This window comes from Pinus tabuliformis, chromosome 3_1 (genome assembly GCF_031772625.1).
Source record: "Pinus tabuliformis cultivar Carrire ecotype Pingquan chromosome 3_1, CPIR1, whole genome shotgun sequence".
Classification (NCBI taxonomy): domain Eukaryota; kingdom Viridiplantae; phylum Streptophyta; class Pinopsida; order Pinales; family Pinaceae; genus Pinus; species Pinus tabuliformis.
This window is the reverse complement of record NC_142301.1, coordinates 71,740,533-71,764,086: the sequence shown is the minus strand read 5'-3', so window position 1 is coordinate 71,764,086 and position 23,554 is coordinate 71,740,533. Positions and strand designations below refer to the sequence as shown.

At 36.4% G+C, this 23,554-nt stretch overlaps 1 protein-coding gene across 3 annotated transcripts in view; it reads right to left on the bottom strand.

Annotated features, from left to right (window-relative positions):
• Nucleotides 1–410: 410 nt before the first annotated feature.
• The window catches only part of TPR10 (ankyrin repeat family protein), a 424,227-nt gene continuing 401,083 nt past the window's right edge, over nucleotides 411–23,554 (bottom strand). The window contains exon 13 of one of the 3 annotated variants that reach the window (XM_089410812.1): nucleotides 411–717. In XM_089410812.1, coding sequence (XP_089266938.1) covers nucleotides 648–717 — 70 coding nt within the window. In that variant the 3' untranslated portion in view covers nucleotides 411–647. Of the gene's footprint in view, nucleotides 718–21,589; nucleotides 21,621–23,554 lie in introns of those variants that run through there. The other 2 variants (XM_089410813.1, XM_089410814.1) reach the window with 2 other exon arrangements.

Sequence of the window (23,554 nt, the reverse complement as noted above, 5' to 3'; positions counted from 1 at the left end):
TCTAGAGTAAGGACATCATCCTGGTTTTAGGGCTTCTTTATCAAGAGCAAGAATATTATAATATACATGAGGTTATGGCATCTTCATGGTTAGTTCAAGAACTTTCATCACTAGGGCATTATGATCCATGGGCATCTAGGGCATCACACATCACAAGAATTTCCCATCACAAAAAATGCCATATTGGCATCAATGACAACCTTGACTAACACAATGAATCATAAATATTCCCAAAAATTAAAAAGATTTTCTATGTAACATTTTTTCTATCTATCTTAATTTGTATGGATTTTAATTTCTGTGTATGGTTATAGTATTTAAAATAACATGATTAATGACTACCAAATAATATGGGATCCACATTTAAACCAACAACTGACTCATTAAATTACAAAATTACAAAATATCAATAATGTCAACAAATTGTGGCTTCTATAAATAAAAGATAACAAATGCCAATATCCTCCCATTGAGGAAAGGCATTTTAAGATACCAAGTACAATTTTTTATTTATGCTCACGAAATGTTTTGTGCAATGGTGATAGTGATTATTACACCACCTTGTGGCTGAGCCTCACTCATTTACTTTGTAAGGTAAACATTTGGATTTTGAAATCCTCATTAAAAACCCTAAGAAGAGTGAAGAACTATAATCTACTTGGTGGCATGAAATTTTCTCCCAGCTTCAACAGCTTCCCTGTTAAACAAAGCACCATGCTATGTAACATGAACATAAACAATTTAATGAAGCATCTTACTTGAGAACAAAAATGGAAATTTTACAAAAATATCAAAGAATTAAAATCAATTTCGATATTAATTTGAGAAAATGCTTATTTCACAATACATCTCATTTCCTTTGCATGACTACACAACAATATGCATATTTTGAAAATTGAATAACACATTAGTTTAATTCATGAATTCCTTTGCAATTTCATTTCTATGACCAATCTTAGGGCACATCATAGGAAATACATAATACAAAACAATTCCTTTTTACGCTCTATAACAATGGCCTATAACAAGGTCTACATGAGTGAGGATTACCATATAAGAGAATTATAGAGATTCACATACACAATTGTATATGATCATCCCCCATTATTATAGGGGCTTAAGTTGTTATTGATTTGTGAAAACACTTATTTCACATGAAATATCATTTCCTTTGCATTCCTAAAGGATGATATACATATTTTACAGGTTGAAGGATATGTTTAACTTGTAAATTCCCATGCATTTTCATTTCGACGACAATTTGAAGTGTAAATACTTCTGGATAACAGAAATTTATATAAAAATACTTTATTAATAAATGAATAGACAGATGATGATGAATTACAATGGGTTGCCTGGCTTATATACTGCCATGGACACCCTTTAGGAAAGGGCATGATCTTATGATCGTGCCCTTTCGCCTAACTAAACCTAAATTAAATAATAAACCTGAAATTAACTAATTTTTTACATAACATTGCCTTCCTCTCGAAAGAATGCTTTGTCCTCAAAGCATAAGTAACGACGGATGTTGTTGAAGAATGATTCGTTCTCCCAGAAAGCGTCTTCTTCGGGTAAGTCCTTCCACTTGATCAGATATTCTAAGATGATCAAGGTTGCACATTTTAAAAGGTCTTGGATTAATTTCCCAAGCTCCGTTTTTTGGTGATGTGGATATCGGTATGGCTTGATGTTGACAGGGTCTGATCTTGTCTTGACTTCTATTGTATGCTCAATTTCCCTATTAGGCGGCATCTTCATAGGTAGGTGTTGAAATACTTTTTCATGCTTCTGAATCAGATCTTGTATCTCTGGTGATTCTTCTCTGGTCATATTTGCAGATAACATTTCTAATTGATGACATTTTACTGCATAAGTAGGTGCTCTTTTTCGACTCAGCTTCATCATCTGAGATGATGATAAATCATGATTTTCTGGTGCTTGGAATCCATGTAGTTTGTACTTCTGACCTCCCCATTTGAATTTTATAAATTGTACTTGGTGGTTAGCGGCATAAGTACCTAAGGTTCGTAACCACTGGACACCTAAGACTACATCTACTCCTCCTAATGGTACCGTGAAGAATGGAGACTCTAGATTAAAGTCTTGAATCTGCAAATTGACCTTATGGCATTTCCCTACCTTTTCAATCTTCTTACCATTAGCTACCATCACTTTCATGTTTGGTAAGGGAAACAAAAAGATATTGAGTCTCTTTGCCACGGTTGCATCTAGAAAATTGTGTGTGCTTCCAGAGTCGACGAGAACCACTACTTTGTTCTTCTTTATGTGTCCTTTTAACTTTAAAGTCTGAGATTGTGATATACCTGTCATAGCTGATAATGATACTTGTGGAATACTTCCATCATCTAGTTCTGGTGAGCATTCTGGGGCGTCTTCTGTGTCTTCTACGTCATAATCTTCACTGTTTGAATCATTGGTTGCTTCACAATTATATAGGTTCTTTGGTTCTCTTCCTTTAGCACATCTATGTTTGGGGTCCCACTTCTCACCACAGCGTTTACATTTACCCTCTTTTATCCTTTGCATTTCCACATTAGATTTTTCACCTTCACGACGATGTGGTGGAACATATCTTGTATTATTTGAGTCCACATACTGGGGTATCCTTCGTCTTGCATAAGCTTTTTCCACTGTTGACCAAAATATTGGTTCGGATTTCTTTTCGGCTATTTTTGCTTTTCGTCTTGCTTCTTCTATAGATGTAATATCATGCATCTCAAGTTCTGCTTGTAAATGGGTTTTGAGTCCCGAGATGTATGACTGAATTAGACGAGATTCTGATAACCCAGGTACTCGTGTCACTAAGGTCTCCCATTCTTGAGTGTATTCATCGACACTTCCTTTTTGTCGTAGTTTGATGAGTTTTGAAAAGAACTCTTCTTCCTTTACACCTTGGAATCTTTTGAAGAATGCATCTTTAAATTTCCTCCAGCTAATGACATGTGTTGTCTTTTTCCACCACATATACCAGTTATATGCTTCTCCCTCCATTTTCATGGATGCATGTCTGAGCTTTTCGTCATCGTCAGTGATGTCATATATCTCAAAGTATTCTTCTGCTTTATTTATCCATGCAACATTGTTTTTTTCGTTTCCATCGAACTTAGGCATCTCGACTTTTGCCCTTCGCTGGTATGTTGCCACTGGTTGAGCGAAAAAAGGGTGTTGATTGGTAAAGTTATCCCAGAGTTGCTTGTTTGTCAAGACTGTGTTATTTGCTTCTTGGTGGGGTGTCGCTGATTTTTTTGGGGATTCAACCTTGTCATGAGAGTCTGTGGACTTAGTTGAATCCGACGAGACGTGTTCTTGATTCTCTTCACCTTCTTTCAGTAGTTGTTCGGGCGTACAATTCGACCTTTTACACAGAACTTTTAGCATTGTTAAGAACTCTTTGAAGTTTACTTCTGTTTGGACATGTTGACTTTCCATTTTTATCTCTATTCGATTTGTCGTATCTTCAAGATTTTTGATTTTGTCCGCTTGCTCCCCAAGCTTGCTCTCGACTTCATTTAATCTTTTACTGACCTCGTCGTGGTTGTTATTTATCTTTTGCTCTGCATCCAACAACCTTTTCTGGAAATCCGCCATTGTCATTGTCGACATTGAGCGGGTTTGCGGGGGCGTGTATTTATTTGCCAGCTAAAATATTTTTCTCCCTCCTTTTTTTTTATTTTAGCTAAAATAAATTTTAATTAATTAAAATAAATTTAATTAATTAAATTAAATTTTATATATATAACTTTTAATTAATTAAAATTAATTTAATTAATTAAATTAACTTTTTATATATATAAAACTTTTAATTAATTAAAATAAATTATCATCATAATATAATTATATATATATATGTTATATATATTATATATAAATAAATAAATAAATTTAATTAATTAAATTATATATAATATATAATATAATTATATATATGTTATATATTATATATAAATAAACGTTATATATACACGTTATATATATGAGTTATATAATATATAAAGTAGTGTTCTATGTCACTTTATATGTATTATATATATATGTTATATAACGTTAGTTATATTAAAAATATATATTGCACCGTTTGTAAATAAAGTTATTAACCTTATTTATGTTTGACGGTCACGACCCCCTGCCCAGTGACGTCTTTTTTCACACTCTTCTGAAACTTATCGAATATGTTATAATTATGTTATATATATTATTAATTCTGAACAGCACGCCGATTTTTTTTTTAACGCAACCCTTTTGGCTTAAAAAAAATGTATCGTATATCACCGTAACCTGTATCGTATATCACCGTAACATGTATCGTTTATTACCGTAACACCGCAGGCTGGCTACGGTCGATGGTGGAAGCTTGTGGGCAGCGGACGGATGGACGGACAAACCGAGAACGAACTGCTCTGATACCAGATGAAGTGTAAATACTTCTGGATAACAAAAATTTATATAAAAATACTTTATTAATAAATGAATAGACAGATGATGATGAATTACAATGGGTTGCCTGGCTTATATACTGCCATGGACACCCTTTAGGAAAGGGCATGATCTTATGATCGTGCCCTTTCGCCTAACTAAACCTAAATTAAATAATAAACCTGAAATTAACTAATTTTTTACATAACACAATTCATAGGGCATACCATAAGTAATACATAATACAAAACCATTATTATGATACTCTAGTGAATATTAACAAAAAAATGGCCTATAAGATCTACAACATTAATGAGTGAGGACATTAACCATCCATTCTTCTCTCTTTGAACTCTTTAACCTTTGATTTTGTATATCCTTCTTCCTGATTGTGTCGTTACATTGGTGTGCTGTTACATTGGTTTTCCTTCAAGTGCCATTGTAGCTTCTTCTCCTTATTTAACCCTAAACTCTTCATCTAATGTGTCATTAGGTACTGCAATTTGTTCCCTTGCAAAGACTTCTTCATGCAACACATTATCAAGTAGTGTGATTTCATATTTGTTGTACCGAAACTTCAACATTTGCACATTAATATTAATTATACTGAGTCCATCCAAGGATATTCTAAAATAATATCCACATCATCCATATCTATGACATACAAATATGAATGCAACACATGTTTATCCATGGTAACATTCAAATCTTTGTAGGTACTTGCAAACCTTTAGCGAAGTCAACATTGATGAAATTATACTTGCAACTAAAGTTAATAAAAACACTAACCTCTCTTGCTCAGTACATCATAAGCATGTAATCGAAGGTTGACATGTGAAAATAAAACCCAATGGATCTTATTACATATCTTCTTGGCATGAGATTATCTATCTATATATAATTTCTCATATTCATCATTTGAAATTCCCTTTATCTTGTATGGTTAAATAAATTCCACCAAATGTGAGCATCCTCCCTTAAATTACAAACTACCCAAAAATTCCACTTCTTTGCCCATTTTGTTGTCGTTACTTGGGATCATCATCTTTTATTATAAAATACATCTTGCTTGAAAACCCAAAAAAAATAAAATTAGGATTTCAAAGAAAATTATTTACCTTTTAATTGAGCTCTTTTATGGAGTTAGGATTTGTAGTTGAAATGTTTTGGACACCTAATCTGTTAGGGTTGGTGTGGAGGAATTCCAATATTTATTGGAAGTCTAATAGACCTCTTAAAAGATGAAAACTAAGGGTCATTGAGATATGTATTTATCTGTATCATATTCTTAATTGAATGTACTCCAACATTATCTAATTTGTTGTTTACATTTTCGTGAATTTTTTAACATGCTATCAAAGCAGGCGTATTCCTACCTTGCTCAAGTTTGAGCCACAAGTTTTGTGGTCTTCAAATTTGTGAACCATGTCTTTTGTGGTCCTTCTCTCTGTTGATCATTAAAAAAAAAAAAAATACTCGCTAAGCTTCTCTATTCTTGTTAGCGACCGCTCTATGTTGGTTTTGTTTGCTAAGTTTTCCAATGCAATTGTGACAAAAGTTTGCCATAATCATATTGAAGTTGCTCAGTTTCATGCAAGGTAAATGTTTTGTTGTTGTACCATTGCAGTTCGCTACCATTTCCTAATATTCTTAGTTGCTACTATCTCTCTGCGTTGAGCCCTGATTTTTCTTTAGCATTGTTTGCCTTTAAAAGATACATATAACACGTTGGTCTCTGCTTGTACATACTGTTTGAGCAGTTGTTTGACGGTCCACGTTGAGCCCATCTCCTTTTGCTAGCCAGTTGCAACAAAAATCATAATCATCCCTAACTGGATTACCTAAATCACAAATGGTAGCTCAGACAACTTTATTAGTCGTGAGCCAATGAATCCAAGGGTCCTGTAATGCAAACCAGTCTCATGCTCATGGAGAAGCTTCGACACACATTAAACAAATTAATAGTCTATTGGGTCAAGCATTTTAGCCTGGGAATCTTTGATGCTAGTGTAAAAAGGTGATGTAGTGTGAAAGACACCCTCACAACCTTCCATTGGTACCTCATATGTGCAAACTTGATAAGTTCTTCGTTGATGGTTGCAAGTGCTCATTCATCCGGTGATGTATTGCTTTCTATCAACTACCCACTCAACATCTAAATGATGAGCACCAAGTCCTGATATAGAAATGCATCTCTCCCTCCCAACTTTGTGGGTATGAAAGCATTACATTGTCTTCAGGTTCCCTGATCAGTTTTGTACGCCCAAACCTGTCCACTCTAGCGTTATGAGCACTCTTTTCACATGTCAGTATTGTCATCCAGTCCTGTCGTTCTGGTCAATCTACCAGTGCTAACAAAATTTTTCCTCATGTTCTCTCAATGCTTCAGATGTCATTCATATGCTTTGTGACACTCACCTCTCTACCCATCTAGGCCAGTCAGTCTCTATTGAGCCCTTGATGCTTCTCTACCTTGTAGTAGTGCCTGAGATTCCTATAACGCCTCAAGGAGGGTCAGGATCTCGCTTACCATCCTGAACACCTCCACACAAAGTATCCCGCACAACATTTTCCCTTTGTGTCCTTACTCAACCTGGAAATCGTTGAATGAAACCGTGCACATGCATTTGAGAGTAATTGGAATTGTCTTTGACAATCACTATTTTGATGTGGTTGTTATGAGGAAGGAGAGGAGTCCAAGAACTGGCAATGATAGTAATAGCAACAATGAAATTCACCGCCATTTGGATGTAAACAGTCAGCTTGAGCATCACCTCTCTGAGCCATCCAAGCCATAGCGTCCCCGGGCTCAACCTTGTGACCTTGCTTCTAACCCACTAAAGGGTTACCATTTGATGAGATAATATCCATTCGGGTTAGATTATTACGTGATTTCTCTTTAACATTGACACTTATTTGAGATATATTATCACTTCATCATCGTCAGTATTATTTCTTTTCATCGTCAAAATAAATGCCAACAAAAAGATCATAATGCGAACAAAGAGAGACACAGGAAATAGGCTCAAAGCCAGGGAAAAACCCCTCGAAATGGGGAAAACCCATAGAACTCCTTATAGAATTTCCAATGAAGAATTCCAAGACCAAGATACTGTACCATCCACCAAGAGACCAAGCCAGCCACCCAAATAAAATTTGTTCCTTAATTCACAATTTCAGATCTGAGCCAATCTGACCTTCCACAGAGAATTTGGTTGTCAAAGAGAGAGATAAATCGAAAATTCAAGACCAAAACAATCTTCCAGATTCGTTGTCCTTCTTCCTCCTCTTCGCACTTTTGTTTCACCTCAGATCTCCTTGACTAAGTCGAATACACAAGTATGTCTTTGGAGGGTGAATTCCTCTTCAATATAATGCCATTTGAGTGGGTCCTCAAGCCTCTTCTAGGGCACAACCCTTAGGGCTAGGCGACCTGATCTCTTGGACAGTTTCTATGACAAATATTTTTCTTTGCATTCATACAAGGACTCTTCTAGGGGTTTCATACAAGAGCACTCAATGGGTGCACAACCTAGGACCAAAACCATGGGCAAGAAACCCATGTATAAGTAATTTTGTTTTTCTTTTACAAAAATAAATATCATCTTTTCTTTCTTTTGACAAGTACAATGATTACATCAAGTCATGACATCATAATTATAAAGACCGACACTAGTTACATTTCAACACCAATTGAGTCTGTCAGTAGTGTGTTTTTAACACATGTGAAGAATACTACTGACAGTCTTAAAATTTGACAGCCTCCAGTGCCTCTTGAACATGATTCTCAAGCCGCAGCTTGTCATTCACGCTAACTGTGGTGTTTTAAATTCAGAATTGCAGGTTGGAAAGTTGTTCCTGTTGTTCAGCCTTTACATTCTCAAAAATCTGGTATATATCAGTTATTGAAGTCAACTTGACTCAAGTGTGCCTATTCAAGTCACAATCGAAACGAAGAGCAACATAAGGATATCGGTACATGAGAACAAGCATCAAAAGATTGCTCAACCACCATCATTGGTTTCTAGTGGAGACCCTTATATCTTAATTTTTAAATATGTTTGTACTATGCCTAGATAATAAATTGTGACCAACAAGGCTTTGTAAATTCTTGGGTCGGGGCATGCAAACTACTTAATAGGCATTACATAAGAATTTAATGCCTCAGCTATTGATATTAGAGAATATTGTAAACTCTTGAGAGGACAGCCATCTAGGCAATTTGCAAGAGTTGGTCTTCCCACAAAGAGGCATAGTTTCTTTCCAGTCCTATACCATCATCTTTGGAAGCATTCTTCAAACAAATCAGTGGACCTTTCTGCTCTAGCAAAAAGATCAGCCCAATGCCACCCATTAGTCTTCCTGGCAACACTTACAACTGCATCCAAGTATCTGGAAAATGCCTAATCAGGTTACATGTCTATTCCAAAAGTGACGAGGCATTGCCCTTCATAGGAACAAAACAGTTATTTTTATTTTAATTGTATTTATCAGCATAAAAAAACAGTGAAAAAAAGCCACTCTAAACAGTGTGAAAAGTGAGGCTTGTTGGCTGATAATCGTGCCAAGCCTACTGCCTCATTTGTTTTGTCCCTCTGAAGAAGAAAAATAAGCATCCAAGATGGTGTTTGAGTGCAAACTTTGATGTGAAACTCACAGTGAAATCATTACTGCACAAAGTTTTGATTATTCCAAGGGCATCAACTGTTAGTTTCTTGATTGGGTGACAACCTTTTGTTTCTTCTCTCCCATTCCCATTTTCAAATGGAAGACGAGTGCCTTTTGTTGGTTGTATAATAGATTTTGAGATTAGATGTGGATTTTCTCTCTGCTTCTTTTCATATCACTGAAGCATCAACAAGCCATAATATTCATATCAAATCAAAACATTTCTTTTATTCAACGTAAATTTGTTGGAAAATGGCTCAAATTGATGAGTTATTAGAGTTGTTTTTTTTTTCGAACACCTGGAGCAGCTCTCAGGCATACATAATCTTGCCCGGGATTGGACCATGAGACCACTGGGGACCAAAGCTCACATCACACATCACATCTTCCTCATTGGTTCATACACTTCTGAAATAGCAAGGCCAAGTTCATACGTGCGAAGGAGAGAGAAGAGATTCTGATTTGACTGTGTTGACTTTCTGTTTTGGGCATCTTTGACCAATGTTGACTTGGGGCTGATTTGACATAGTTGACCAAATTTTTGGATCTATTTTGGAAGGCTGAATTCAGGGAGACTTTGACTGATTTGACCTGGGAACTTTGATTGCAGATATGAAGCTAGGGTTTCCATAGGTTGATTGTTGACTTTGACCAAATTAGCAAGCAGATTTGAGGACTGTTTTGACTAGGTTTGACTAAGAAAGTAGGCTGAATTTATTGATGCCTTGACTGAAATTTTCTGAGCACTTTAGAGTGTTGACTTTAATTGGTTAGGGCTGCATTGACTGTTGTTGACTGAACTTTGACAAGGCCGAAAATTGCAGGGCTGGTACTTTGACCAGATTTGGCTATTATGCTCACATCTTTGATTCGATGTTGATTTGTTGACTTGAATGGTCAATGCTTTGACCTTTGACTAGATGAATGTACCTGGACTATGTATCTCTGCTGAACATTTGATGAACATCTAATAGAAGAAGAATATGGTTGGATTCCCCCCTTGTGGGGTTTTTCCTTGGTCTTTGACCTAAATCTTTGTGTCTCATTGATCTTGGTTGTCTTCTATTGTGCATATTGTTTAATGTTCTATCTACAATTGCTTATTGTTATTGGGTGATTTAAATAAATTGGAAAAAGTGATTTCTATTGAAAGAAGAAATTGTTAAAGTAATTGTTATAGCATAGAACATTGAAAAAATTAACATGGTATTAGAGTTGAGGTGAAGACAAGCCCAAGGAGACCAGAGCAATCACCCCTTTGAAGAGATCTTTATCTCTTGTTGAAGTTCATTTGACTTGGTCAAGATGGCTACCTCATACTTTAAAATAGAGGAGAAGTTGAATGACTCATCCAACTTTGCTCCATAGAGGGCTAGGCTAGATCTGACTTTGGAAGAGAATGATGTTATGGAATATGTTGAAGGTGTGGAAAAATGTAACTAGGCTTGGTCTTCATAATTATCATTGTACTTGTATCATTATGTATTTCATGAAAAAGAAAAAAGAAGAACAAGAAAAAAATTATTATTTTGATTACTATTTCCTAGTTAAAGCATGTTCTTCATGCTCTTAGGGTCATTTGAGTCAAGAAGAAAATGTAATTGAGTTAAAGTCCGTTTGGCCTCTTTGTAAGAAAAAGAAAGAATTTTTTTTATTGAGTCAAAAGAGTTAAATTGTCCCCATAAGACCAAGTTGGCCCTCCAGGACATGTCGGCCTAGAAGAGGCACCCATTCGACCATCTGGACAACTATATATACAAGAGACTTCGATCTCATTTGATCATCCATCATCCACTTCGATTTGTATGCAGAAAAAGGAGAATTTAAGCGAAGTCAAAGGAGAGAAAGAGAAGTAAAAAGAGAAAAATTTCGCTTTTTATGCCCTAGTTTTTTGTCCACACGTGTGAGTTTTTATGGTAGCTTATGTGGTATTACATGCCCAAAATTATAGGGCCGAGATTTTAGGAAGACAAAAATTTGAGGGATTGGCTAGAATTCAGATGTTTGACTAACATTGACGTTGTTGACTTGGACTTGACGAAGAAGTATCGTAGGAGGGCCAACTTAGGTCTGTGTGGCAATTTTTGTCTTGGTCTTGGATATCTCACTTTGATTTGATACTATAAGAAGAGGAATTTTCTAGGTTTTCCCTTGTGGGGTTTTGGCCCTAGCTTGGGCAACCTAATTTCTTGTGTTCTTTTGTTTCTTTGTGCTCTTCATGTACATTTTGGTAATTGTTTGATGAAGAACATAACATAATAATAAAAATCCAACGAATACTCACAAGCAATTAACATGAAAGAGAAATCATCTCCAAAAAAACATCGTTTAGGGCCTCAAAACAGCTCCAGAAGTTCAGGACCTGAAAAACTGCCAAAAATAGTAAACTTTGTTACAATTATGGAAACTGAAAAAAATGGTACAATGGTGGGGGTCCAAGTGGAATAGACGAATGGCCACCAATATCCACCTAGATCAATCCTCCCCTCTTAGGAAGCAATGGACCCCATTGCGTTGAGTTCCTCCATGAAATCGGGAAATTTCTGCTGAACTTGGTCCCTGTGGGTGAGGAGAAGATGTCCCTATATTCTTCCACTACATTATCCACCTTCTTCTGCTGTGTGGAGGAACCCTTCCTGAGGGGGCCATGGATGTGGTTCCCCTTACTTTGAGAGCGAATTAGAGAGAAAACAAATTTTCTGGTCTGGGAGTTGATCTTACTGCATTGCTTAGCAGAGATCAAAGAGATGGTGGTAGGTGGGGCTACCTCCGGTATCTTGTATAACTTATTGCCCAAGGAAATAATAACAGTGCGAGGCTTCGAATCATACACAACATGACGCTTCTACAAGTATGGTTGGCCTAATAATACATCACAAACTTCAAGAGGAGCAACATCACACAATAGCTCATCCATGAAGGGCTTGATGTTGTAGGGAAGGCGACACTACTGGCTGACGCGAAGATCTTCTACTTGGTGAAGCCACCTGATGGTGTATGGTTGTGGGTGTGGTGTGGTTGGTAAGCCCAATCGCTTCACAACCTCTGCTGAAATGAGGTTCTTTTGGCTCCCAATGTCGACAATGAATTGCAGCAATGAACCCTTCACCCACATCTGTGAGTGGAAGAAACGCTCCCCCTCCTCTGGATCTTTGGGCTCAATTGTTTGGATCTTGGTGGTGGCAATAATGGAGCTAAGCTCTGCATCAATAATCTGCTTCCCTTTGTCAGTCCCCTTGTTAGGTCCTGACTTAGAGTCGAAACATGCATCTGACTCTGAAGCCTTTAGCTTAGCCACCAATGACTACATGGCTCAACACTCACTTGTGTTGTGAGTGGGGCTCTTATGGAACTCACGCCCAATGTTATCAGACTCGAAATCGGCAATAAATCGGCGAGGCAAAAGAGCGAAGAATTTTAATCGGATCGGGGAAAAATCGGGAAAAAAATCGGTGAATTCAATAAATAAAGATATACACATATTGAATTAAAAAGAAAAACAACATTGTTCATTGCTATTCAACAAAGCCATGTCCAGACTCCAAACAATGCATAATATCAATAGATGTCCCAAATATCATGAATGAATAAGTATCTCATATATGTTATGAGTCCAAACATGATCCAAAGTAAAGGGTCCTAATTCCTTACCAGTGACTACATAGAACCAGAAGCATTTGCTTCTAAAAGTTTATAAAATATTGCATACGAATCAGTAAAAATGCAGTAACTGAATCTCTTGATTGCTGCTGAAATGATATGATAATGGTTTGCTACTGAAATCTCTGACATAGCACACGTTGAAGCTACACTGGAGCACACTGCACATTATGCCTCTATTACACTACGACTCTATTACCTTCTTGATGTATGAGTTGCGGGCCTGAGAAGTGAGAAGTAAGTTACAGACCAACGTTTAATTTTTAACGTAACTAAACCACACAGCGAAAAATGCGGGATCCCTAAAAGTTAAAACCCGTGCTCGCCGAGTTGACAGTTGAAAATCGCCTCAGCCACCTAAATCGCAATTAATCGGTGAGTCGCAAGTCAAACTCGGGTTGACCACAAGTCAAACTCAGTTAACGCAAGTTTGACTCGCCCAGAGTTGAATCAGATCGTTTGAGGGAAGAGCAGAGTTTGACTCGTGATTAATCGCGAGAGATCGGAGATTCATGTGTCACTGCTCATGCCACTTTCCTGTGTCCTTCTTTGTCTTCGTGGTATTGTTCTTTGTTTGCGACTTTGATGGGTTGTCCTGGATCACCCCGCCTTGGCTTTGTCCTTTGTTCTGCGGTTTGGGGGTGCTTTTCCCTTGCTTTGGATTTGCAAATCCAAAGTCTCGCTTCTTCTGTTTAAATTTTTTCTCGATCTTGACAATGTATCGATAGGCAACGCCAAATGAGGAGTGTTCAGGAACTCCATCTCATCCTAGATGTACTTGTGTAGACAGTCGTGGTACTTGAGCACTAAATGTCGCCCAGAATCCTTGATATCTAGCGTATGAAAAATATTTGTGAACTTTGGCACATCTTGGTCCCTTCCCTGCTGCAGCGTGGTCCACTTTATGTATTTTTCATAGCTCCCGACAAGGTAATATTGTTCCTAGATGGCGTCTCAGAAAGAATTCCAAGTGGGTGTGGCTGAAAATAGTGAGGATTCACTCTCGTCCTTTTGTTCACAGTAGGTTTCCCACTAGTCCTTGACATGGGGGCGACTTTGAGGAGTGCAAAAGTAATATTTTCCCGATTGGAAAAGTCATGAACTGAAAAATATCCTTCCAATAGATTTAACCATCTATCTATGGTGTCTACATCTATTTGGCCTTCAAATATGGGAATGTCAAAGTTAACTTGTACCTTAAAAGGAGTGGCACCTCCAAAGTGGCTTTTGGATGAAGATGTGTCATCTGTGGGTAGTTGCCGAAGGATTTGGGCAAAGTTATCCATCATTGCGTTCCTCCGTCACTCGAGGGCTTCCTCGAGCAATATTTTAAAAGGATCTCCTGCTCCCTCGTCTTTCTTTTCTTTTGCCATGGGAGGCCATCAAGGTTTGCGAGGCTAGTCTTGCAAAGGTTCAACCAGTTCAAGCCCTCACTCTTTATATCCTGACCTCGTTGGGGACATGCAAAGAAAAACACAGAAAGAGTAGACTACTCTGATACCACTGATTCAGACTTATGCAGGAATGCAAAAAAATACAAATATAAACATAACACAAAGATATAGTAGAAATAAAACTTCATTCATTAATATCAAAGAATTGAAATATGATTACATATAGAATGGAAATAAACTAACTTGGGCGATGGTGACTTATCTTCGAAAAGAGATATGGTGGCTACATGCCTCTGAACAATGTTACAATGAGGCTCCAAGGCCTATTTATTATTGAGAAATAATGTAAAACCCTAAACATCCAAAAACCTAACCCTAGGAGACGAAGTGTCAAAACTATGGGCCCTGTTGGGGTAAATTGGTACATCAACTTCCCGGGGTCATAACTTTGGCATTTGATGTTCATTTGACGTGCATGATACCTCTTTAGAAAGATCTATCCAAGGACTACAACTTTCAAATGCAAACGTCTAGCAAAGACTCATGTTTGCCCATTTTCCAAAAAAATGTCGTTTAGGGCCTCCAAACGGCTCTAGAAGTTTAGGGCCCGAAAAAACTACCAAAAATAGCAAAATTTGCTACAATTATGGAAATTGAAATAAATAATGGTACAATGGTGGGAGTTCAAGTGGAATAGGCAGGTAGCCACCAATATCCACTTGGATCATTGAGAGAACCCGGGTGTGGTATGTTCCGAGAGAGATAATGATGAGGGTGTCTATAAATCATTGGTCTCGCCAGCATTATGCTCTGACCTTGTGGTGAGAACAATGTTGGATGATATGATGCTATAAAGATGGGTTACCAATCCGACTCCTCTTATGAGAATTCTTCAGATTGAGAATCTCTAAGTACCTTGTATGGATTATGAATACCACCCTAGTTAAGAGGGAGTGCTGAAATATGTAACTAGGTTCGATCTTCATAATGACACATGTAATGTTGATTTTATGTATTCAATGAAAAGAGGAAAATAAATTTATAATTATTGTTCTTTGTAACCACCAAAAGTCGTATACGCAACGGAAATATTTAAAATATTTTGTAAACAAAGACATGCATGGTAGGATAGTAATTGTAATTGTATATTGAATTAAAGAATTGATGATAGAATGAGTACAAATGAGAATGAGGGTCCTGTATATATAGCCAGGTAAGTACCCTTTCACAAACAGGCATGTCTCTAAGACATGCCTTTTCATTATTAACTAACTAACCATTAGTTAATTTACTTTTATTTATTATTATATTTATATAATTATGAAAATTATTTATTTTTATTTATTTTTACATCATTTATGTTCATAACATTTCCTACTCCTTCAAAAAGCTTTGTTCTCAAAGCTTGTTGATGAAAGGGCTTGATCTCTTTTCTACTATGAATGTCTTCTACTTGATATCTTTTTTTGTTACGAATGTCTTCTCATCTCGGAACAATCATCTTTGTCAATACAAGTTGATATGATCCTTGGAGTGATATATAAAATTGTCTTACTGAGAATGGATCGGACCATCCTAGAGTAACCTTCTGTGGAATCTTCTGATCACTGGAATTTTGTAACAAATTGTTATCAATAGACTGAATTGAGCCCACTTCAATATTCTTTGTAACCTAAGTTTGTTGTTTATGTTCTAAGTGATACAGACTTGTCGATTGATTAAGGTGTCTACTCTTGTGATTCAGATGTAGATAAGGAGTTTGTCTTGTTTGAACTTGCTTTAATGTTTTTATGACAGTTTCCTGATTTCCATCAAGCATTGTTGTTGCTGACTTAACCACTGAATCCTTATTTGGGGTGTCCTCTGTTTGAACGACAACCTCTGAGTACGTTTTTACTTCAATAGGGTTTGGACTTGCCTGAACTGCGAGATTAATTGTCTTCATCTCTGTTTCTTCAATTTGGACTGCTATATCTGGAGATTTTGATGCTTCCTTTGCGACAAGTTCTTTGAACCTATTCGTCAATGACTTATTTTCGTCCTTAAGTTTTTTAATCTGTTTGAGCAGATTTTGATTATGATTTTTGAGACCTAAGCATTCCTCATTCTCTGAGTCAACTTTATTTTGGCCTTCACGCTTCTCGTCTTTTAAACACTTGATTTGCTTTACTAATGCTTGGTTAAGGCTCTTTAAATGTAAATTTTCTTCTTCTTGCTCTAATAACCGCTCCTTGAGTTCTTTCTTTGATGTTTTAGCTTTCTTGACTTGTTCGAGTAGCTTTTCTTGGTGATCTCTGAGGCGCGAAATTTCTTCGTCTTTGCTGTAGATGACTTCTTCAAACTCTTTTTGCTTCTTTGATATATTTTTTTCGTTATCTTGAAACATCAAATCTGAGATATCCTTAAGGTCTTCTAATGAAGATTTTATTGATTTTGATTTACTTGTTATGTCTCGAAACATGACCATATTCCCTTTATAAGAAAACGTCAAAACTTGTTTCTTTATGTTTAACATGAATGTACCCAAATCCTTAAACTAGGGTTGACCGAGTATGATGTCCATGTTTTTATGATGTCTTGAGGCGTGGGTTTCATGCACAAGGGAAATTTATTTTAGGTCAGGCTCCCATTGAGAGCTTTTAGGATTTATCATTGACTCTATAAAGTCAAAAGAGTCATTTTCATGTATGAATAACCCTTCTTTGGCATATTACATATTGTAAGAAAATTACTTGAGTCAAAGTAGAGTCAAAAGACCCTCCAAGGCCATGTGAAACATGCAAGCATCAAGTCAGCTTCATGGAGCAACAAGTCGGCCTAAGGACATGTCAAGTCAACCTAACAAGAGGCTCAAGGAAGCCTACATATAGGGCACTCGGCCTCATTTGGAGACACTTCACTCTCACACATAAGTTCAATCATAAGCACAAGAAAAAGTGCGAAGAAGAAGAAGACAAAGGAAGGAGGAAATTCGATCTATTTTGGATTTGTTTCTGGGCTACTTCTCTCCACACATGCAAAGGAATTAGGGCACATATTGCTGCAGTGAAGTCGAGTTGCAGAAGTAAAGTTAGGGCATCGAGAAGGTTGTTTTGGAAGCCGAATTCTCTAGGAGAGAGAAGCTAGCCAAGCGAAGAAGAGAAGTTGCAGTTTTTGAGCAAATCGAAGTTGCAATTTATGGGCAAGTCGAAGTTGCAGTTATGGGCAAGACAAAGCTGCAATTTCTAGATAAATTGAAGTTGCAATTTCTGGGAAGTCGAAGTTGCAGTTTCTGGGAAGGTCAAAGTTGCAGTTTTTGGGAAAGTCGAAGTTGCAGTTGTAGTTCTGGGCAAGTTGAAATTGCAGTTGCAGTTTCTGAAGTTTCAATTGCTAAGTAGGTCAAGGTTGCTAGAGGGAGAAACTATTGAAAGAGGAAGCATTGACTTGGTCTTGGAGGGGTTCTTGGTCAAGGGTCTAGGTCTTGGAATTCGTCAATTGAAGATTCTATAAGAAAGAGGAATTCTGGTGGGTTTTCCTCTCAAGTTGGAGAGGTTTTGACCCTGGCTGATCGCCTACATCTTTTGTCCTATTGTCTCATTTTTCTTTATGCTTTTGGTAGTTGTTTGATAATAGAAAACACTAATTATAATGAAGGAAAGAAGAAGTAAATCAAGAAAAGTAAAAATACATGACAAACAGTTATGAATAAGAAGAGAAATCTCCTACACTTGTTTTCCCTATATTTCTCAACACATGGTAGGATGATGAAAAGGGGCTTTGGGTGGTTAATGTGACCACAGTGGCGAATTAAGCATTTTCTGGCATTTAAAGTGACTTCAAATAGTTTATAAAAGTCACTTTATTAAATAAAGAAGGAAAAGTGCTATCAAATATTTAATTGGAGGGAAAAGGTAAGTGAGTTATAAAAAGGGAAATGAAGGAGCCCCTCTGCATTCATTCTTGCGTTTGAGTTTTGGAGAAAAGAGTTCTTTGAGAGTTTTCTTGAGGCAAAACTTAGGGTTTGAAAACACTAGTCGCCATAGCTGGTTTCAGTGTTGAAACTAGGCACTCTAGCTAGTCCAAAGAGCGAAATTATTCAAATTTCACAATCGGAATTCAAAGGAGAAAAATATTTTCTAGAGATTTGAGCTAGAAGAGGTGTTATTAGTTGAATCTCTGATTTATTGTTCTTCATTTAACATCTTTCAAGTTGGGGACAAAAATCATGGAGCCATAGTTCAAGCCCAAGTCTGAAGCGGAGATACTATTGTTAGAAGAACAATTCCTTCTCATTCTGCCATTTGCGTTACTTGAAAAGGGACGATGAGTTTGAGGAATATACAGGAGGGCGAGTTTGAGGAATAAACACAGAGACAAGTTTTGGTCACAAAGCTTGAATTTCGTTGTTTCTGGAGAACGTGTGGCTATTTCCTTCATTGGGTTGAAGTTTTTGGAAGCTTGGGAAAATAGACTCCTTTACCAAATGGCTAAGTTACACATTCCTTTGTTGGGCCGAGATTGGTTTTCAAAACACTGAGTTTCCACTATCAAATTGGGTCCAGTTCCTTCAAAAAAAAAATGAAATGGTCTTCCTTCCATTCCTGTTGTGCATAGCTTTGTTGGGGACATGAGACTGTGTGCAAGGAAAAATATATTCATGGGTTTGAATATTGTGCAAAGGTGTTGACCAAGACCAAGTTTGGATGTTAGTTCAAGCCCCATATTAGTCCATTTCTCTAGTTGACTGAGCATAGAAGTTGTGGGTGTACCATTTCGAAGAGGAAAGATAGTGGCATACACAAAATCATGTCCCTACTTCATTGATTGGATGTGAGGCTTCCTTTTAAGCAGAGAGCAATATCTGGGTAAGATACTCAAACCAATGACAGCTTGGAGGTTTTTCTAGGTTATTGGGAGATGTCATAAAGTTTTGGGTCTGCATGTTATCTCCTGGTATTGTATTTCTCAAGCCAAGCACGAGATTGTCACTTCAGATGGAATGAAATTGTTGTATGTATCTTTGCTAATGGTTGTCTATGTAACGAACAAAGATCGTATACACAGTGGATTAATCTAGAAGAACTGAAATATGTAAGTATCCATCGTAGGACAAATAGTAATTGTATATAAGAATTGTAGAATGTATAAAAGATGTGTGAAATGATTACAATGAGGGTTCGCTTATATACCTAGGCAGGTGCCCTTTCATGAATGGTCATGTCTCTAAGCCATGCCTCTGTATTACTAACTAACTAACTATTAGTTAATTGATTATTATTTATTATTATTATATTTATTTTTACATTTATTATCTTTATATGAATTATATTCATAACATTGTCCTTCTCTTCAAAAAGCTTTGTCCTCAAATCTTACTAACGATGGGCCAGATCTCTTTTTCTGTTTCGAATATCTTCTCATCTCAGAACTTTCATCTTCATTGATACAAGACAATATCCTCCTCAGAATGATAAACAAAATTGTCGCATTGAGAACGAATCTGACCATCCTAGGTTAATCCTTTGTGGAATCTTCTGATCGCTCGAAATTTGTAATGAATTATTATCATAGGACTAGATTCTGCACACTTCAATATTCCTAGGAACATAAATCTGTTGTTTCCATTTTGAATGGTTCAAATATGTAGACTGACTTAGTTGTCTGCTCTTATGGTTTGGATGTCGATAAGGAATTCTTCTGGTTGGATCTTCCCTTATCATGTGTGTCGCAACTTCTTGATTTACTTCAGGCACTGTTGTTGTTGAGTTGGCTATTGAATCATCACTTGGAATTTCCATTGTTTGAACTGCAACATTTGAATTGGTTTTAACTTCTATAGGTTTCTCTTCTTCTTGAGTTGTGATATTGACTGGATCGGTATTTGTTCCATCAACTTGGACTCTTACAACTAGAGATTTCAATACTTCTTCTTGAGCAAGTTGTTCTAATGTGTTATTTAGTGACTTCTGGTCACTTTTAAGCTTCTTAATTTGTGTAAGTAGGGCTTGGTTATGATTCCTTAGATGTGAAAGTTCGTCATTTAGTAAATTGTTGACTTTCTCTTTAGTATCCTTCTCTTTATCTTTTGTACTTTTGAATTGTTCTAATCAGTGTTGATAATATCGGTATCGGGAAAATATCGGTGAGGGTCCAGAAAATATCTTATCGGCAATATCGGAGAAAATATCGGCAAGCATAAAAAATGCATAATATATTCATTTTTTAAAGATTTTTAAACATATAAAGCAATAACAACATGAAATAAACACATTGGCACATAAATATGAAGAAAACACTGATATATATGATGTCAAATAGAAATGATACATCAAAGGTGATACCAAATCCTGCTGATCCCTGATAATTGTCCATTCAAGGACTCAAATGTGGAGAACCAATACAAAATAACATCACATATATAAAAGTATCTCATCATCATGAGTTATATGTAGCATAACAAATAAAACTAGCAGTTATCTATCTGAAATTACTGCCCTCTCCCCCTTTTACGGGAAAACATGATGGGCTGTTTGCCAGGCCTGCCCCTAGTAGTAGGAGGCCCTGACCCTGCCTCTGCACCTAATGTCAAATAATAAGTGCTAGGTATGGGGCTATGCTCTCCTATATCTATAACAGATGGTGTCGATGCTGATGCTCCGGCAGTGTCCTCCTCCTCCTCCTCCTGCTCCTCCTCTGACTCCGAGTCCTCCTCTTGCTGCCCCTGCTCTAATGGATCATCTGCCACTGGCTCTAACCATGAAGGTGACTCCTCCAAGAGGGGCTCCTCAGACTCCACCCTCCACGGAGACAATACATCAATATTGTCTAAGCTAAGTCACATGACACGAGGACATGAGACACGGAGGACACGTAAATACGAGTATTCAATACGAAACGCAACGACCTGGAAACAAGACACGGGGGACACGTTTTATATATATATATATATATTATATATATATATATATTATATATATATATATATATTATACATATATATATATATATATATATATATATATATATATATATACCGAAATGTAGTTTTTTATCCATATTAAATTGCAGGTTGCAGCTTATCTAATCAAATTAAAACATAATTACTTTTCAAAGTTCATAGTTCACTTTAAAAAAATACATAGAATCAAAATTTACTATTTAGAAATTAGAATGTGATATGCTTGGTCTTGATTCTTGAATATTCAATGTTCATTGTTCATGTACAACTTACAAGCACATAAGAAAATAACTAAAGTCTAATCCTATTGATTTCCTCTGCCCCTCTTGCGAGAAAATGCCACAGCTTTCCCTTTCCCTCTAGATGTAGATGCTGGTGCTGGTGGAGTTGGCAGTGGAGTTTGCTATGCTCTAGAAGTTGAAGAACTAGAAGTAGGAGCTATAGGAGGTAGACCACGTCCTCTACTGGTGGCAGGGGTAGCCCGGGCAGGTGGTGTCACTTGGAAACATTACAATCTCCCAATCCTGAAATCCTAAAAAACTGATAAGTCTGCTGCATTTTGAATGAAATCTAAAATTCTACTTTCTCCATATGAAATCCAATGAGGCCGGAACCACTCTCAAACATCCTGAGTCATTTCATGGTAATGTTAAAAATTTAAGTAAAAGGATGAAAATGAAGATTAAGGAGAATGTCACTTTTACTTAACAAGTGACATTCTCCTTAATCTTCATTTTCATCCTTTTACTTTAAGAATTTAACATTACCATGAATAGCATATCAATACTAGGGCCTAGAACGCTCAAACCCTCCTTGGCAGCAACCACATAGCTCTCCCCTTCCTTCTCCAGCAATCAGAAATGAAAATGATACGAAAAAAACCAAAATCAAATTTTTATAGGCCATGCAGAAATTTTTTACAGTCACCGGGCGATATTTTCGATCGTCGCGTGATATTTTCAAAAGCCGAAAATATCGTGATATTTTGTCGGCGATATATTGGCTCGCCGAAAATATCGCGATATTTCCGAATATCGCCGATATCTCGGCGATATTATCAACACTGGTTCTAATAGCCTTTGATTAAGGTTCTTTAAACATAAATTTTCATCTTCCTATTCTGATAAGTGATTCTTGAGTTCCTTCTTTGTAGCCTTAGCTTTCTTGATTTGGTTGAGTAGTTTTTCATTGTCATCTTTGAGGCGCTAAATTTCCTTGTCTTTACTGGAGATGACTTCTTCAATCTCTTTTTGCTTCTTCAGTATAGTTTCTTATTATCTTGAAACATCAATTCCAAAATATCCTTAAAGTCTTCTAATGAAGGTGTTATTGATTCTATCTTACTTGTTATATCTTGAAATGTGACCATCTTCCCCTTATAAGGAAATGTCAAAAATTGTTTCTCCATGTTTAACATGAACATACCCAATTCCTTAAACCAAGGTTGACCGAGAATTATGACAATCTTTCTATTAAACATAGTTACAACACGGAATTGAGATATGTATTCATAATGATTTATTGTCATTTGTATATCACTAATTTCATACTCCTTTTGGCCACAAATATCTTTTCTTTCACCAATGCTTGTCTCTTGAATTAATAACTGATTTGCCAAGTTAATATTGATGTAATTTTCCTTGTTGCTTGTTCTAATAGCGATATTAATTTCTTTTCCTTGAATACTTCCTTTTAATGTAATTACTTTGTGATGCATAACTGAAAGACCCTTATGGGAAATTTTTCCTTCATTTAGTTCTGAGTTAGACTTCATTTTTTGTACGCCAATTGCTTTTGTAAAATGATATGTCCACGATAAGTGAACTTACGGTTAAAATACCCTTTCTTCCTCCTCTTTTTCTTTTTTCTTTTTTTTACCGTATTTCAACTTTTGACACTTGAACACTTACCCCTTTTGATTTTTTTTAAAATAAAAAATAAGTAATTTTTATAATTAACTATTTAAATACCTAGATATTTCTTCGAGCTATTACACTTTATGCAGTGAAAACACTTATGCTTTTAATAATATATATATAAATATGAGATTCCTTCATTATCACTTTTTAATATTCTCTTTTAAAATACATCACTTTTTCTCCCACTTTACAAAAGAACCTTCTTTTGTATATATATAATTATATGTTTAAAAAAACTCTAAATGTGTTACTTTTTCTCTTAATTCACCGATATGTCAAAGGATATGACTTTGGAATATAGATGGTGTCTGTACAAAAAAAATGAAAGGTGTAATGGCAGAGAGTTGATGGTGGAAAGACAACAATGATTGTGCCTACGATAATAACAGAAGATAGCGGCTAGATAGAAAATGGACGGTCAGATTTAGTTTCTTGTTGGGAATCGTGGTGCAAGGGTGTTATCGGTTGCAATTTGGCAGTGTGTTCAGAGTGTGGGAGTGTTGGTGTAGCATACAGGGAATGGCAAAAATGTGTTTGAC